The sequence below is a fragment of the Lissotriton helveticus genome, chromosome 7 (assembly GCF_964261635.1).
Source record: "Lissotriton helveticus chromosome 7, aLisHel1.1, whole genome shotgun sequence".
NCBI lineage: Eukaryota > Metazoa > Chordata > Amphibia > Caudata > Salamandridae > Lissotriton > Lissotriton helveticus.
This window is the reverse complement of record NC_136068.1, coordinates 1,932,947,131-1,932,966,802: the sequence shown is the minus strand read 5'-3', so window position 1 is coordinate 1,932,966,802 and position 19,672 is coordinate 1,932,947,131. Positions and strand designations below refer to the sequence as shown.

Genomic DNA, 19,672 nt, shown 5'->3' with positions numbered 1-19,672 from the left:
TATTTTGTAAAGTGATGAAGATTGGGGTTTTGCAACATGACAACATCTCGAGTAGTGAGAGTCATCTTTTTCGTGATGACGGAGTCCACTTGTCTCAGTTAGGCATGGCATACTATTTAGTTGAAGTCAGAGACATGCTAGCGCAAGAGCTACAAGTAAATCTTTGGTGCAGTTCCAAATTATAATGTAGGTCTGTGTTTTTCTTGGGGGTGGGGCCAGGAAAACTCTTTGGTTTTCCTGGGTGGCGTAAAATCCCCAGGGAGGAGGAGGCTAGAGCGGGCTCCTCCAGTTAGTAGTTAGATAGTGGGAATTATACAAAAAATGGAGGGGAAAAAATGAAAGAAAATGTTGGGGAAGTTATGATGAGTTCAATCCAAGAAAAGAGATGGTTTGATGGTTTCGGTTTAAAGGCTAAATTTATGATGAAAGGAAATAAATAAATAAAGAAATGGTTTCGCAAATGCCAAATTTACATGTTTGATGATCTGTTGGGAAATTTATGAATTACATATCCTGAATAAAGTGGCCTTTCCTGCTATTAAGAAAGCGAGTGGTCTCAATTTGTGGGCGATGGATCCGCAGGGGGAGCAGCGCGAGACGTCTCCCCCTGCGGATTTCGCGCATAATGGTAGGGTCCAGGAGCGCGTTAGAGAGAGCGTCAGGGAAGCTGTCATTGCGTAGTTGCTGAGGAGATTAGGCGCAGGGAGTGTAGTGAGGGGCGTTTAGGTTTCTTAGCGGTTTCCCACCCACCCTCCCAAAAAAAAAAAAAAAAAAAAAAAGGGCGTAGAGGGGACACATACCAGGTTTGCTTGGACAAAGAATGCAACTTTCTATGTGTTTTATTTGGTATGTATCTATCTGCATTGGTGTCACATAGTATGAGCATTAATGCGAGTATTTGCATATATATACCTATATTTATATGGGTTTTTTGCCACTTCAGGATGCGTTTCCCATTACAGATGGCTAGAGGCGTAAAATCCCCAGGGAGGAGGAGGCTAGAGCAGGCTCCTCCAGTTAGTAGTTAGATAGGGGGAATTATATACAAAAATGGAGGGGAAAAAATGAAAGAAAATGTTGGGGAAGTTATGATGAGTTCAATCCAAGAAAAGAGATGGTTTGATGGTTTCGGTTTAAAGGCTAAATTTATGATGAAAGGAAATAAATAAATAAAGAAATGGTTTCGGTTCAAATGCCAAATTTACATGTTTGATGATCTGTTGGGAAATTTATGAATTACATATCCTGAATAAAGTGGCCTTTTCTGCTATTAAGAAAGCGAGTGGTCTCAATTTGTGGGCGAAATGCTATTTAGGAAACCACTGAAAAGTTAATTTTTAGACTCACTTTCTAAAATGATCTTCAGACTTTAATGGATCACGACTGGATAACATCCGGTATGGGCTGATGGATGTGCCTTTCCCCTACATATCTCCTTTTCAGTTCAACAGTACTGATATTTCTGTGCATTGGGAAGTAAGTGAAAGGTTACATTCAGCACACTATGAAACTCCTAAATGATTAAAAACGTTAGTAGCAGTAGAATGGACTTTATTGCTGCTGTACTTTTCTATTCCCATTTGAACTGTTGCAAATGGTCAATATAAAAGCTTCCGTGAATGGGTCGGCCATCTTGGAGCTTGTCTTCTCTCTTCCTTGCACCCTGTGTTGGTCTCTCTCACCTAATCTCAGTCTCTCTTTGCCTCCCTATTTTGTCTCAAATTGAGTAGCTCACACAAAAAGAGACAGAAGAGAGAGAGCCTTGGTGAAACTAGGCGCGAGATTTAGAGTTTGTTGAGAATGGAAAATCCTCTGATTTGAGGAGGAAATTGTAAATCAACTGGTGGAATTCTCTACGCCACAGGAATAGTATAGTGGACAAAACGCATCAGATTTCATGCATTCGCCACAATTCTGAAGATGTGTTACCACCCATCAGTAGAGCAGGCTCTATGCCATGCTGGCAATAACTGTCTCGGTGAGGTTCACACAATCCAACTTTCTCTCAGCTTCAGTTTCACTCAGTGACAATACTTCTCCGTCACAGTCTCTTTGAAGGAAAATTGATATCCCTTCTCCGCAGCAGTCTCTATGCCTTGTCTTTTGCTCTCTGTGTTTCTCCACCTCTCTCCGACTCACCTTCTTTCTATGTTTCTCTACAGGTCAGCCTCTCTGTTCTTCTATCTCCATCTTACTCACTGCTAACTGCTCTCCTGCTGTTTCCATCACTCACAATCAATCTCGAGTCTACAAATTGTCTCAGTTTCTCTATCTTACCCACATTTTCAATCTCCTTTACTCTTTATTTGTCACTGACAAAACCAATGTCCTTGTGTCTCATTCAGTTCTTCCATACCGATATATCTCCCACTGTTTCTCTCCGGGGTCCTGTGTCTATCAAGGTCTCTTCCATTTATTTAAGTTTCTTCGATCCTGCCACTTACTGTTTGCCTCTGCTCAAGCACTCCCTTAGCCAATTAATTGCCACTATAGATACCAAATGTACTGGTTTACATAACCTTAAGAAAATCGTGACTTCAGACACCCAAAACAAAAGTCAGTGTGATGTTGCTGCTGGGATCTACCCGATGCTTCTTTCTTGCTGATGCTTTCTTCCTGGGATATTAGGTATACCAGGTATGGTTCAACCAGTCTCTTCAGAATCCATAAATACACAATAAGCAGATAACATATGAAAATCGTACATGCAATCTGTTTGAGTGTGTACCTAGTCTACATTTAAAGAGGTCAATAAATTCATTTTGGAGAACTTCTTTTCCACGATGGACGTCTTCTACTATAGCCAAAAAAAGTGATGCCTGTTCTGTAATCCAGTTATGAAACATTTAAACTGCTCTACTTATTTATTTAATAAATGCAGTAATCTGGCACCACCGCATTGTGCCCAAGATTAGGGCAACACCAGTGAATGGCTGATCTCCGATGTACATACACAATGAGAACTAGTTACTATTTAATCTCCAATTACGAAGCATAGGTATTAGAGTGTCCGATCTTAGCCTGATTTCAGCATGTTTAGCAATATTCTCTGGCTCGCAGCCATAGTGATTCAATGGTAGGGGACTCTTATAGGACTTTCATAAACTCTCACTGACCACGATGGTCACTTATCGAAGCTGTGCTACACACAACTCCCCTGCCATGAAAATATACAACTCCCAGCTGTGCGGTGAGATCAGGCACATATAGTAAGCTTTCGAGGCTTTCAGAATATTTTGTAAGATTAATTGTAAGTAATTCATTCTGTATGAGATTACAGTTTTATATCTAGTGTGAAATGTAGAATTACTGGTGTGCAAACCCTGGGGAACTGTCATTATAATGAATTGCTGTTATAATTAAATACAGTGAATTAATGTGGTGTTTTAAATGTTTCCAATAAAAAAAAACTACGAGCGGGAGCAAAGAGGTTGAATTTCAATCTTTACAATGTTCATTTTTCTATGCGATTAGTAAACTAATTTGTTATCTATCATTATTCATATCTCATCATTTGTTTTCAACTCTCATGTCATTCAAATTCTTTCTATTGCTAAATCCTAGTTTGCACCGACCCTGTTTTGCCTCTACGTCAACAGGGTAATTGCCCACCTGAATGGGGTTGAAGATAGCGATGCCCCCAAACTTGGAGGCAGCAGGGTGCCGGCGATTATGTTCGCAGACGACACCCTGCTGCTGTCCAAGTCGCCAATGGGGATTCAGCGAGTTCTCAATGGTTTCGAGGCATTTTGTAAAGACCATGGCCTCGAGATCAATGCACTGAAGACAAAATATATGGTCTTCAACCCACCCCCTAAAACTCGCCCTAATCCGTATATTGGTGCTAACAGACTAGAGAGGGTTCGGACCTTTGAGTACTTGGGGATTACCCTAAATGAAAAGATGTTGTGGGTGCACCAACGGGAGAAATCACAGCTAAAGCTGGCCCAAATAGCAGGTGGAATTATTAAGCTTGTTACTAAAAATAAACCTTCTTCTAAGCCAGTGGGTCCCCCATTAGAGATCTACAGAGCACAGGCTAGGGGTGCGGTCATGTATGGAAGTGAACTCTGGGGCTACATGTGCAACCGTGATTTAGTAGCAATAGAGAATAAATGTATTAGACAGCTTTTATCACTTCCCCCTAGCACCCCCTGTTGCCAATGAGACTCGACTTGGGCTTGAGACCCCTCGATGAAGATATGGGATTACAGCCTCTAATTTTCTGGCGCAGGATATGGTCTGTACCAGAGCTAGTTAACTATAGGCTAGAACTGCAGGACATTCTTACCCTTCCAAATGTTGTGAAAATTCCCTGGTTAAATTACATAAAGAAAGAACTAGGGAAACTAGGGTTACCCACCTTATTGTCCGACCCATTGTCATCATGCTCCAGGGTCACACGGAGGCAGCTCATCACTCAGTATCAGGAAAGCAAACTTGCCACACACCTGCAAAGAACAGGCCTAGGCACTCTAACGGTATCATTTTTAATAACTAAGGACATCTATAGGCTTGAAACTGTTTCAGATGTCATATTCCCAACTACTATCAGGAAATTGTATCTCCAATGGAGGTATGGCAGTTTGCCGATATGGGTAATACTAGTAAATGGGCCGAATCTTCCCCGACCCATTGCCCAGGGTGTACATTCGAACAGGAAACTGATTTGCACATACTGTTTTTTTGTAATGCTTACGCACAGGCGAGGAGGAAATGGATTGTACCAGTGTGTAAAAACCTGGGGTTTTCTTGCTGCTTGCAAGCATATAGGGTCTTTAAGACCGACCTATCTGGGCATATAGTTTTTGCACTAGCTAAATATCTGGGGATAGTTTGGCATAAGAGAAGATATCTTTTAGTTGGGGATGTATGACAACTGTCAAATTACAAATTTACTACATCGACAATACCTGTATGTCTAAGGCTGGCTTCTATTTTTGTACATTGGTTTTTATATGTTTTAATATTTTATCACTTGCTGTTTCTGATGCTATGTTCTTTGTACCTTTTATGGCATATGTTGCCGAAATAAAGATCATGATGATGATGAAATCCTAGTTAACAGACACCTAACGGAGACCCCTTATTTCACCATAATAATTGTCACGTAACATGTATTTATAAGGAACAGTGTCTGCTGTTTAGTTCAAAGTTTAGTTAATATGGTTTAATTTTTTTTAATATATTTCTTTGTAAACCTGCTTGTTAATATGTTCCCTGTTTATCCATACAGAATGAAAAAATTCACCAGAATGGGTATTTCAAAAATATATGTATATTTTTATTAGTCATTTCATTTTCTCAATTTTCTTGTAGCTTAGTTTTTATTGGGACATGATCTTGAAACACAGAGTTCCTATAAAGAGTCGAACGGGAAGGATATAAGCGTATTAAAGAAAGCACGCTCCCAGTGATACTGCCTAGATCACATGCCGAACAGAACCCCACACCGTCAGTAAAGTTTAAACTATTCACTATGCATCAAAAAGAGGTAAGGCTGGTTTGAGGAGAGCAAAAGTATCAACAATCTTTGAGTATTACAATGTATATAACATTTACGTTTTATATACACAAATAAACACAAGAAAAGATTATTTCAAAATTGTCAAATAATATGATTGTTTCCAATAGAGTAAAAAATTGACCGAAGGAATACCGTCTCAAAGTTACGAATCCTCCGTATTGTCTTGGTGTGGAAGTTTTCCTTCTTTGTCTTTTATACACAATGGTAGTTCATTGGAAGCACTTCTTAGGATTCCATCCGAGGTGTTGCATATGGCATTATTTCATCATCACTGGACCTTAGTTGCACCAGTCTTTAAAGTCACAACCAGCCAACATGTGTTTCACTGGAGTTGGAGTGCTTCCCTGATTCGCCAGGGCTGAGAGAAATCAAAATCATGGGTAATACCCACAGCATTATGGAGGAAATATTCCTGGTCTGTTTATGAGGATTCAATTGTTAACATGCGTACCCACAGTATAGGATCTTTTTAAAACATGCTTTAGAATTTGCTGATCCCATTTACCACCTGCAACTATTGATGACATTCTGGCTGCTTACTTCAATTATCAATACTGTGGCCCCTCCACGGTCAAATAGGGTGCAGCGTCAATCTTGCTGAGGAAAAGTGGTAACCCAGATTTCCAAAAGGAAAGGGGAAACACCGGGAGGGGGTGAAAGAGATGGGGGAAACAAATTAGAGGGAAAAGGGAGAGTCAAAGAGAGTGAAAGGGGATCATGGGATGAAAGCCTTGGATTCAGAAAGGTAAGATAAGGACACAGAAGGCAATGGATCAGGGAAAGGAGAGAAAGGGAATATGCTCATGGGATCAAAAAGGTCCCCCACACATGCACCCCACATTTCAATCACTGATATTCACAGACTTAATTCCATTTAAATCCTCACCACATGATGTGATCACAACCCTTAAAGGTACATAACCCTCAACTCTTTCCATTCCAACATTCAACCTGAAACCCACTCTCCAGAGACCAGTCTCTAAAGTGGAGGAAATACAGTGATCGGCCCCAGGTAATGTCCTCGGTCCAAGAGTCTCTGTGCATTTGGAGGGAATCTGGCAAAATAAAACCTCTTGTGAAGGAAAACACTGTCACTGTTGCCTTCGGCATCCTGCACCCATCTAGTTTATCTGCCTCTGACTATTCCCATCTTAGATTAGTTCAGTTCTTCCAAGTGGCAATCCAATATTTTCATTGAGAGGCTAATAGGATCATTTATTCTCCTGATCATATGGAAGGCTGGCATTGCAAATGTTGGGGGGTGTGGAACAGGATCATATGGCATTTGGTAGGTATCCCTTGCAGTTTTCTAAAGAGAAGCTCTTTGGCCTGGGTCAAAACTCTTAAGTCTTCAGCTTCTAGTCCATGTTTCAAGTGCTTTGGTTTATTCCAGCCGCTCCTGACAATAGATTGCATTCCTGACAAGCCTTTTTCAGGAGTACCGATTCCAACACTCCAATATACAGGGGGCATGGCTATCCCCCTGGATGATGGTTCAACACAGAACTGTGCCTGGGGGTGAGTGCATGAAAAGTTTCAGTGCTCCGTCCATCATCTACTTGAGTTTGCTTTGTTCGCCCTAAGTTGGCAGGGTATGCCCGGACATGGGTCCCTTGCTCACTTTGCCACTGGTTTCAAGCTAGCCTGGCTGATGAAGGGTGTTACCCCGAACCGGCTCCAGGATGCTTCTTTACGGTTCAGGGAAGAACTGGCTAGGCAGTTCGGGCTGGACTGTTCCTATGAGGCACAGGATCAAGACTGATTTGCTTATAGCTGTGTCTGAACTGGGTGGTGAAGTGAGCTAAAGAATGATGATGGATTAAACCCAGATCTGTGACTGGGGGTGAGTATCTGACAAGTTTCAGCGCTCCGTCAATCATCTCTTTGTGTTTGCTTTGATTCCCCCTCGTGGAGCCACCTATCTCCTATCCCCGTGGTTCGGATTCTAGGCTCCTTACACTGCCATGTCCTACTCAACTGTAAGTCTCTGGAATCCCAATGCTTTCACAATCAGGGACTCGAGCACTGTCACTCCTCCAGATGGCCGGCACCCCCTTGGATCTCAGGGATGAGCAGGACAACATGGACAGCACCGTCCAAAACCTAGTGCTCCTCTCACCATAAAACTGCACTGCAGCTCTGAATAACCCAGGACATACAAGCCTTCGGGGCCCCGAAACCTCTGCAGGGTTGGGCACAGACAGCTTAACAGCCCCCCCTCCCCACCCCCCAAACACACACTTTATCAATTCTTAAGACCAAACAATATTCATTATTTCTTTAAGACTAAACAATATTCATTTTTTCTTTTTTCAGTGGATTTTTCCCCCAGAACAAGATATTCCATAAAAGTAGAAATTGCATCCTTGCAGTGAAGAAGCAAATGAAAATGAAGGTGGAAGAATAATTTGTTTGTAGTTAAACTAACTATAAAAGGAATACAATCTAAAACCAAATGTTCTGTCCCTTTAGTTGCAATGCAGACAGTTGAAGGAGAAGAAGGAAGATATATTCCCCCAGTCCAAAAGCTGGTTAGAAGGGTCTTTTGAGTAGTTTCCTTGAGCACCGCCACTTAGTGTGCGTCATAGGTGAGCGGTTGACTGCACACTTTGTGGTGAAAGGTGAGGACGTCTCTCCGTGAGTCCTGCCTCTTTGTCTTTCTCAGATTCCTCCTTCAGTTGGGATCAGGACAGCAGAGTGGAAACACTTCACATCTCTTTGTGCCATTATTGTGGGTGTTCCAGGATAGAGAATGACCCAGGGTCACCTGCTGTATGAACCCCAACGCTACACAAAGGCTGTGTCTGGGGAACAGCCTGATGTGGCATGGTGAGCAAAATACCAATGGACAGGGATGTGGTACCCACGTAATGACGAGTGTCTGATATTAATTGAAGCATCTATCCAGCACTTTATAGTATACTTCAGTGCAAAGCCCTAAATGGCAAGGGAATGCCCAGACGTGGGCCCCGTGCTCACTGTGCCACTGGAACCAGGCGACACCTGACCGGCGAGCCCCAATCAGGGTGAAGCCGCTCTTGGGTTGCTTGTGTTCCAGTTCGGAGAGGACCTGGGCTGGCAGTTTGGGCTACACTCTTCCTACTGGAGAAGGACCAAAGCTGACTTGCACATAGCGTGGTCCAAACGAAGGTGCCATGGTGTACTAAAACAAAACGGTGGACTGGAATGCTATCCTGAGCGACTGCCAGTAATTAGATGTATTGTAAGCATTCCTCCCACCACCTTTTGTGTGTTTTATATCTAATGTGTGCACCACAGGAATAAATATTTGGTGTATGAAGAGGAGAGCATTTGCCTAGTAAGTACTCAATCTTGTCCAAAGAGAGTTTCTGCATAGAGCACATCGTAATAGGTGTGACTTTAAAACAAGGCAATGGGTAGTCACCACTTCTGAAGAGAAGGTGCATTGGAATAAAGAAAGATAAATTAGTCTCTGATTACAAGATGCATTCCAGTCTACATAAATGCATTTTAAGAAACAATAGTGTCCGAAGAATCATAATGTGATGTAAATAGGATGTGTTACCGAGTGATATTCCCTTGGGGGTTTCTCCCGTTGATAATTGGATCCTGTACTATAGAAGTCATAGTAAATTATTTTGTTTTGGTAAAGGTTGTCAAACACAATAAGAGTGCTGAAATAGCAAAGATGTTCATGATATAGAAAAATTCAGGAGTTATTGTTTTTAAAACACACAGTGCCCACGTGAATTAATACAAAATGTGAGTTTATTGTGTATGGCGTGTGACCAAGAACAATGATATAATATATTTTTAGTAAGATAAAGGCGACTAGTTGCAGTTAGGTAGAGAGATCTGAGAATCTTTAAAGAAAGTGTTTAAGAAAAGTGTATGGATTATGTATTATGACACCATGAATTCAATTTAACCTTAGAAACTGAGAAAATCAAATAACTATAATAAATACCTACATATGTTTCTGAAATGCATACATAGTCTGGTTGCTGTTATTATTCCGTATGAATAGAGAAGGAACAAACTCTTCCTAACAGGAACACATATGACTAATAGAAAAGATATAAAACGGTATCCGATAAAGCATTCTGGTTAAACCTCCAGATAAAGTTCTTAGTAAAATAGGTAAGAATTAATGTTGAGTAAGTAATGGGACTTTTCTAGATTTCTATATAGTTGAGCGACGCCCACCCTTTTTGTATTCAATTGCTAGTCATCATGCCCTTCCTGCCATATCGCTTGATGCACCCAAAGATACACCCGGTGTACCGTAACTGGCGGGTGGGCACCGCAGGGATCGCAGTCAGCTTACTGATGGTTTCTGGTGGCGTATTCTTAGCTATCTATAAAATGGGTGAGGGAATCGATGGATGTGTGGGGGAAGGTTTCATAATGGAATTTCAACATAGCAGTTTACTCCAGTTTGTTCTGCTGTATCTATGTAAGTTTGGGACACTTGGGTATCACTTTGAACTTTTAAGATCTCCTAGTTTAATGATGGAAATAGCCTCACATGTGATGTCTGCTCTTTCCCAGCGATACCACGTGGCAGAAGGGTGAATCACTGTCCCTGTTGGTTTGAGTGTAAGCTTCTTCATATGTGATCTCTGCTGCTCTGTCAGCCTTAAGAAGTGCTAATCACATATAGAGTAGCTGATGTTTGAAATGAAGCACTTATTACAGCTTGTGCACTATCGGCCGTATCCCAGAGTTTGTTCCCTGAGCTGAATTTTACTTTTGCATGCTTGCTGTAACTGCAATACGCCTAATGTCTAAATCAAACAATGCCTGGCTCATGTCCTGCACTAACTCTAGATTAACTTCAAATTGTTTTATTGTTTCTCTGTCCATCCCCAGGGTTATCATCCTCGAGGACAGTGAAACTCTTCTTTGAGCCAAAATATGCAGAATACATTACGCCCTATATAGACCAAAGAATCAGCTCTTCGTAATCTTCCTAGCTCCACCTCAAGATGAGCAGTTTCTCCATTTGGGTACTGCTTTGTATAGAAGCCAGGACAAAAACAAACTTTATTGCTGGGTTACAGAACAATTGTCTAGTCTGCTTTTGAAGATTAATTCTAATATAACTGCAACAACAGTGGCTGTCTATTTCTGTTACTTGTTCTGCGTTTCCTTAATCTCCGATTGAATTTACAAACCCTACATCGCCTTATTTTTTGTACTTTGGATAGAGTAAAAGCGGGGGATTTAATCGTAGCTATACTTTGGAGAGTAACGCTTACTACTCCCATGTCTACATTTCTTGAAACAATCTATGTTTCAGGATTGGGATGTTTGGAGTGATGTCTGTGGAGGAGGCAAACTTACAATGCATATTAATTTCCACTGGAAGAGATGAGCTACTTTGATTGCTTGTATATTAGTCTTCCACAAAAAAACTGTTGCCACCCAGAATCCAGCTTTATGGAATTTATTACCAATTTGCATTTATCTGCTTTGCCGTTTTTGATAAGCATTAAGTAAGCCATATTTTGAGCAAGCTGCTGTTCTGTGCTGCCATTTCTATTCTCTAATAATGGGCTGCTGATCTATCATATGCAACCACCGGTTTGCCTATTTTTGCTGTGCTCTCCAGTTGCTTTTCTTTTGGTCAGATTTCTTTTGTTTTTATGGTTTTTTTTTACTGCCCATGTGAGCTTGGATAAAATATTTCTCACACTTGCATGGCTCCTCCACTGAGGTCTGATTTTCTCTGATGAGAAAAAAATGTTTTACTCACACTGATCTATTGTAAATCTGCTCTCAAGTTGGAATCCTTTGCAGGTCACTGATGCTACTTTAGAGTGAAGCATTTCAACTCTCTATAGTGCCACTCCTTCTTTATGCAGAGTCAACAAATTGTCTCAGACATGATCACAACATAAAGTGCTTACAGACTCTGTGCATGTTCTCCATACAGACAATGGGATGCACTCGCTAAGTTAAGCCCAGAGTGAAGCTTTTCCCATGCCAAGTAAATCTCCACCAGGAATTCCTGATGCTCCATTGAGCATGGCAGCGTTCTTACACCATACACTCTCAGGGCTTTTCCCTAGTATGGATCCTCTGATGCCTGTATAGGTTTGAGCTCACAGCAAAGTTTTTCTCGCACTCTGTACACTGGTACGGCTTCTCTCCGGTATGAGTCCTTTGGTGCTTGTACAGGTAGGAGAGCACAGGGAAGCTTTTCTCACACCCTGTGCACTGGTATGGTTTCTCTCTCCTGTGGGACTCCCGGTGATGCAGCAGGACAGATTCCTCTTTAAAGTACTTACCACATTCCATGCACTTGTAGGGCTTCTCCCCGTTATGGATTTTTTGATGCATATACAGGCTGGAGCTCACAGTGAAACTTTTCTCACACTCTGCACACTGGTACATTTTCACCCCTGCATGGGATCGCTGATGACTAATCAGGACAGTTTTTTGACTAAAGCGCTTCCCGCATTCGAGGCACTCGTGGGGCTTCTTCCCCGAGTGGATCATCTGATGCCTGTACAGGTTTGAGCTGACAGTGAAGCTTTTTGTACACTGTGTACACTGGTATGGCTTTTCTCCTGTATGTACCCTCTGATGTTTCTGCAGAGAGGAACGCAAGGTGAAATGTTTCTCACACTCTCTACATTGGTATGGATTCTCTCCCGTATGAAGCCTCTGATGTTTGTGCAGAGAGGCAGGCAGAGTGAAGCTTTTATCACACACTGTACACTGGTATGGCTTCTCTCCTACATGAACCCTCTGATGTTTTTGCAAAGAGGAACGCTGGGTGAAGCTTTTCTCACACTCTGTACACTGGTGTGATTTATCTCTTGTATGTTTGTTATGGACCCTTTTATGTTTCAGCAGTGAGGAATGCAGGGTGAATATTTTCTCACATTCTGCGCACTGATACAGCTCCACCCCTGAGTATGTCGTCTCCTCGTCTATCAAGTCAGATTCATATGTAAAAGGCTCACCACATTCCATGTCCTCGTAGGGCTCTTCACTAATATCAATCACCGCTTGCATGATCTTGCTGCCAGTAAACTTTTTCCCACTCTGCAGACTCTGGTATTGAATCTCTATGGTGTGGCTCCTCTGATGTCTTTGAAGAGCAGACTGTGAGGTGAAGCTTTCTCCACACTCTGTGCACGGATACAGTTTCTCAGCGGAGTGATCTTTCTGGTTATCTTGCATCATCTCTGATGGTGTACCGCACTCTAAACCCCTGTAGGAATTCTTCCCAATATCAGCCGCCACATGCCTGTCCACGTTCTTGCTGCCATCGGAACTTTCCCTCCTTTCAAGGTTCTGGTATGGAATCTCTGTGGCGTGGCTCCTCTGATGTCTACGCAGAGCAGACTGTAAGATGAAGCTTTCTTGACACACTGTGCAGTGATAACGTTTCTCCCCTGAGTGAGAGGTCTTATGATCTTCGATTACCTCGGATGGCTTGGCACATTCTGTGCCCTCGTACGGCTCCTCCTTGATATGGGGCTTCGAATGCGTGTCTGCGTTCTCGTCACCAATGTCACTTTTGTCACTCTCCGGGTACTGGTGCAGTCTATCAGTGACATGAATACGCTGATGTCTGGTCAGAGTGGACAGTACGGTGAAACTTTTATCACACTCTGTACACTGGTGAGGTTTTTCCCCCCTGTGGCACCTCTGATGATTCATCAGAACAGTCTTTTGACTAAAGCGCTTCCCACAGTCCGTGCACTCGTGGGGCTTTTTCCCAGAATGAATCATCTGATGCCTGTACAGGTTTGAGCTAACAGTAAAGCTCTTCTTGCACTCTGTACACTGGTACGGCTTCTCTCCAGTATGGACTCTCTGATGTTTCTGCAGAGAGGAGCGCAGAGTGAAGCTTTTCTCACACTCTATGCACTGGAACTTCTTTTTTTCAATGTCTGTGAAGACAGATTCGTGCTGACTTTGCCTAGCACTTTCCATGTCCCTGTAGGATTCACTGTTAAAGTGCCTCATCTGATGTCTGTACAGATTTTCACTGCCAATGAAGCTTTTTTCACATTCTGTACACTGGTAGAGTATCTCCTTCCTATGACTTCCCTGATATTCATGCAGAGATGAGCTTTGAATTGATATTTTCTCACACATAGAGAGTTTTTCACCCAAGGGTAATCTGTTATGTATCATTAGACTTGACTCTTCAATGAAGCTGTTCCCGCAGTCCCTACGGGTGAAGTACTTTTCCTCTGATTGCATACGCTCAGGTTTCATGAGTTTGGTACACTGGGTAGCGCTGTTTCTGTTGTATGTCCACTTATGGGGCTCCCCCTCAATGTAACAAACTTGTTTCTTCAGGAAGTGAGTTGAGCCTAAAACCCGGTTCCCACAATCAGGACACGGACATGGGATTTGGTTTATCCGAGACTCTGTTGACTTCTCTTCCAGTTCAGAGGACTGACCATGACCACCTTCTGTAGCCCTTGTTTTCTTCTGCAGGATATCCAGTGTTCTGGAGTTTATCAGCAGATTAGTTGTTTCTGTTATGGGCCCATTCCCTGTTGAAAGAAGCATATGTTCATGAGAATAATTAACTAGTACATTCTTTGCCCCCACGGCACTCCGACAAAACATACAGAACCCTGGCATCTTGAACCTGATCCTGCATGCAGTTTACAGATGGTAAAAACAGCTGAAGTACAAACAAACCCTTTTCAACTTTCAGACAAGTTCCTGTGTGTTTAGTAGTTTGCACAATGATTTTAATGTAATACATGTAACTGGCATGTTGCTACTTGATACAGTTTTCTAGAACTGGAAGTAAATGAAAACACAGCTTTCTTAAGGACAACTTAAAATTACTGAATTGCCAAACAATTCTTTTAGAGATCTTGCATAGTCCTTATTTACCCTTGGTTAAAAGGTACACGGGGTGCGGAGGGGCTAAGAGAGCAAGCTGACCACAGACTGCAGGTGGGAGCGGCTGGGACGGCAAGTCGACAACAGAAGGCATGCAAGAGAGGCCGAGGAAGCAAGCTGCCATCAGTGGATGGCGGGAAAGGCTGGTGAAGCAAGCCATCAATGGAGGTGAGGGGGATGGGGCTAGAAAGGCAAACTGAAGTCAAGGACGATGGGAGGGGCTGGGGCAGCAAGCCGACAATAGACAATGCAGGGTGGGAGGGAGGGGCTGGGCCACAAGCTGATAACAGAGGATGGGAAGGGATGGGGAAACACAAGGACAATGGAAGGGGTGGGAGGTACTCATTGAACAAATGGCTAAGGGGGTGGTGGGGAAGCAAGAACAGCAAGGGAAGTTGGGGTGTGGAAGCAAAATGGCAACTCAGATAGAATAAGAACGAGGAACACGGAGAAGACGTATCAGAGGGCGACAGCTTGATAACACAACCACTCTTGTGGCATACTTAAAAAGAAAAACGTAGCACCTAAAAAAAGAGCAGTGGAAGGACACAAGTAAAACGCCCATGCTGCAGGGTAGGGACGAACATTAGATGAGAAAAGGAAGCCTACAGAAGCTGATGAATAAGAAGCGATTAAATGAGATAGACAATGAAGCCAACCAATGGTATGAAATGGACAGCTCTAAGGCTACTGTAGCTAAAAAACATGTCTCGCAACAGACAGCGCATGTGCAGTCTTATGAGAGATCTACAAATGATACCAGGCAGTGCTTAGCATGTAAGGCCTTATCTGGAACCACAGGCAGAAGGGGCAGAGCTGCCGTTCAGGAGAGACTTTTCCACTCACTTTCTAGGGCACCGAACACTATAATGCAGTTTAACCTGATCGTCAATATCTCCTTTGTATATCCTGTTTATGATTTGTATTTTGGACAAACAATCAAAGCTTAATCCAGGAAGTGGTTGTATGTTTGGACTTCAGTTACAACTTGAAGTGGTAATGGCATATGTAGAAGGTGAATGTCCAGTGAGTGGTAATGTTTTCAAAAGGCTATGGCTTTATTTACCAGTTGAAAAGATAGGGCAGATGAAACAAGATCATTTGCTCTGCATCTAACTCCTTTTCTTCTCCAAGATAGCGGATCGTTCAGCTACCTTACTATATATCCATATTTTAGCTACCTCTACGGCCCCTTTAGTCAGGCTCCTTGGTCCTTCCTTCTATTGAAACCACTCTCTCCCATGTTGCCAATTCCTCGACTCCCCACAAGCACCTATCTTTCCCCCCCAATTCTCCTTAATCTACTTGCTGCATCTAAATTAGAAGATCACTCCGCATTACTTTCTTCCTACCATACCACTGGCATCAAAGGTTCTACTCTACAATGGTTCCCTTCATACACATTCGACCAATCCTTCTCAGTATCATGGGATTCCAAAACACCTCAATTGGTCTCTCCGTGCCAGTGGTATACCCCAAGGGAGAGTGCTATTCTCTTTCTACATCACTGTGCTTGTGGCCATAGTCTCCTCTTTTGGCTTTTCCTACCTTCACACACAAATCATCCTTTCCATTACTAGCCTTTTCCTTTCATGTCTGTGTGCCTCCATAACCGAGGGCCTCTCTTACCCTTCTTATGCTACTACCAATCCCTCCACCTAGTTCTGTACATGTTCTTTTAGATTTATTTACTTTCTCATCAGCTACATATCTGATCATAATATTGAAACCTGTGATGGGTACTTAATCATTTATTACTACCGCCACCACTGTGGCAAGATAGTAAGTACTTAACGTATGGAAGCATTGGCAAAGCCCTTACAGCTTACCTTTATAACGACAGTATCGAACCACTGGCTTTGTCTTTTTTTATTTATTTTTTTTATTATTTTTTTATTGTTGCAGGAAACGGAAAGAAGTCAAACATAATACAAAGATACAATTTCCAGTCTCTTTAGAAAGCATAAAATTACATTGATTGTGATTAAAGAGAGAGAATAAAGGAGAGCAAAAAAAGAAAAAGAGGGAGAAAAAAAAAAAAATACAAAAAAAAAGCGAGAAGAAAAAAATATGTATACAACCTCTAGGCGACCATAATAGTAAAGAGCAGAAATGTGGGCGGTAATTGCATATAAGAAAAGGGAGCTTTTTCACAAAAGCAAGTAGTAGGGATTTTTTTAACGCCCACATACATCTTCAACAAAACCCATTTTTTATACTACAAAAAATTGTTTCCAAATCTTTTCCTTTCTAGCTAAAGTTTTTGGTCCTCTACATTTAGCGAGTGTAAGTTCCATAGTTCTGGTTTCCATAACCAATGCTACCCACTCGGCTACAGTTGGGGTGTTCTTAGAGATCCAAGCTCTTGCTATTATTAGTCTTGCACAAGCTAACAGGATTGTTATAAGATCTTGGTTGGAACAATTAGTCTCATAGATATCAAGTAAAACCAGCTGAGGGGATAAATCCGGTAACTTAATCTGGCTATCCTGGAGATGTTTTGTTATTCCATTCCAGTAACTAGAATATGCAGGACAGGAGTAGAGCATATGTTCTATATCAGCAGCATAGGTGTTACACTTCACACATTTCGTTTTATCAGATACTTGGTTCCCTTGGGCCCAAGCAGAGATTCTCTGCGGTGTGTAGTATAGTTCTGTGGTAGTCCTATACGATTGCAATCTTAAGCTAGAGGAGTGCACAACATCACTTAGGTGCGTTAAAGCTTTTCTAATCTGCTCTGAATTTATGTCCCGATTTAAACGGCGAGACCACTTAGTTGCAATTTTAGTAGTATTTTCGCATTTGTCTTTAGTTAGAAGTTGGTATCCCAACTTAATGAGTGACTTGGTTTTATCAGAATATATACCCTCTATAATTTCGGACTGAGTAGCTGCAGTTATTTTCATTTTATTAATAAAAAAGTTTCTCAGCTGGCGGTATCTATAATGCATATCGTTCGTTACGCCATTTAGTGTTTTCAAGGTTTCAAAGTCTAACATACCATTATTTCCAAATATATCGCCTAATGTGTTAATCCCACAATTAATCCAGCGAGACCCAGTCCCATCCGAGAAAGTACCCGGAAGGCCCGGATTATCCCATAACCTAAGTTCAGTGTTGTAAAATGAAGTCTGACTGATGTACATGATTTTCTTCCAAATATTTATGGCATGTTTAGCAGTCTTAAATTTAACCCGCTTGTAATAGTTTGGGTCCTGTGTGCGAAGCAGAAATTGGTTTGAGTCCGTACCCAACAAGTATTGATAAAAAAATAGGCAAGATTCTTTCTTTAATAAGCTCCGTATTCGAAAGAAAAAGGTTGCCAGAAAATATAGTTTAAAGTCCGGAAAAGCAAGTCCCCCCTTTGAAATTGGTAATGTCAAAAATGTTATGGCCCTGCGTGCCTTTTTATATCCCCAAATAAAACTGCTACAAACGGCGTCTAGTTTTTTAAAGAAACGTTGGTTCGGTTGAAGTGGTATAGCTCTAAACAGATAGAGTAGCTTGGGAAGTATTTTCATTTTGATCAAATTTAATCGGCCTAATAGACTAAGCGGGATTTTGTGCCATTTTTTAAGAGTTATGGTGGTTTCGTTTAGAAAAGTATCATAATTTGTTTCCAAGATTTTCCCTACTTTAGCCATTAGTTTAATACCTAAGTAGGTAGCTTCTCTGCAAGTGTCATAGATAAGAGTTTCCGGAGTATAGTTAGCTATAATTTGAGTTTTACTCACGTTCAATTTGTAACCCGAGACTAAGCCATATTTCTGTGCTTCGTTGATAATTTCTGGCATAGCTTTATTAATATCACTTGTATAAATGGCTATGTCGTCAGCAAAAGCCGTTAATTTCAGAGCAGTACCTCCATGAATCACTGGAATAATGTGGGCTTGATCGTTTAGTGCATTTAAAAAAGGTTCTAAAGAAAGAGCAAAAAGTAAAGGGGAGAGGGGACAACCTTGTCTTGTGCCTCTTGATATTTTAAAATGCGCTGATTCTTTATCTCCATAGCTAATCAACGCCAAAGGATCATCATAAAGGGACATAACCCAATCCAAATAAGAACCGGAAAGCCCCAATTTCTTTAATACTTCCCACAGATATTCCCACCCCACTCGGTCGAAAGCCTTTTCTGCGTCTAACATAATCATACCGAGCGGGGTGTGTGTAACTTCGGCTACATCAAAGGCAATTATTGAAGTATTAACGTGTGTAGTAGTATCCCTTCCCATAACAAAACCATGCTGTTGTAAGTTAACAATAGAGGGCATACTAGGGGCAAGCCGATTTGCAAGTATCTTAGAAAAGATTTTAACATCTGTGTTAAGTAAAGAAATCGGTCGATAAGACCCACATTCTTTTTCCGGTTTCCCTTTTTTCCCAAAAAAAATAATTTTCGCTATTTTCCATGAAGGAGGTGCTTGTTTGGAGACACTAATTGAATTTATCACTTTCTGTAATAGGGGTACTAATTCTTGAGCACAAAGTTTATAAAGTTCTCCTGGTAGACAGTCTTCTCCAACCGCTTTCCCTAAGGGTAAACTATCTATGGCCCGTTTTATTTCGTCTAATGTTATTACCGAATTGAGTTGCTGAACTGTTTCACAATTTAGTTTTTGAGATGCGGTTAAGTATTTATCTAGATATTGCGTTATATTTAATTTTACGGGTACTGTCTCTGGTGTGTACAATTGTTGATAAAATTTAGCAAACTGGCTTAGTATTTGATCAGTTCTGTCATATGTATTAGAATCATTCCCTACTATTTCTTTGATTTTTGTTTTAGCTTTCCTATCCGCGGTTTTAAAGGCCAGTAATTTCCCAATACGATCACCACCTTCATATTGTTCAAATTTATACTTTTGTAGTTGTAAAGTATATCTTTCTCTCAATGTTTTTATTAAGCCGGCTTGTAATTTCGCCAATTTTAGCCTAATAGCTTCAATGTTATTCTTTGCATATCTTGTTGCCTCTGCCAGGCATATTTCCATATTTCGTATCTCGTCAATTATTTGTTTCTTCCTTTGGCGATTCTCAGTATTTTGCCTAAATATATATTGCTGGGTGAAGCCTCTAATACTACACTTACATGAATCCCATACCATGTTTATATTGGCCGTGTTAATATTAAAAGAGATGAACTCTTGAATATGATGCTTAAGTAGGGAAGAAAATCTTGTATCAGTTAATAAATGTCTCGGGAAGGTGAATTTTCGTGTTTCATTAGTTTGATCTTTAAGCATAACTTCAAGTAATAAGGGATTGTGGTCGGAA

General features: G+C 41.4%; 1 protein-coding gene across 1 annotated transcript in view; it reads right to left on the bottom strand.

The window, feature by feature from the left end:
* Positions 1-5,282: 5,282 nt before the first annotated feature.
* LOC144769988 (uncharacterized) overlaps positions 5,283-19,672 on the bottom strand; it is a 240,104-nt gene continuing 225,714 nt past the window's right edge. Inside the window, exon 10 of the mRNA XM_078654184.1 lies at positions 5,283-14,034. Coding sequence (XP_078510310.1) covers positions 11,567-14,034 — 2,468 coding nt within the window. The 3' untranslated portion in view covers positions 5,283-11,566. The remainder of the gene's footprint in view (positions 14,035-19,672) is intronic.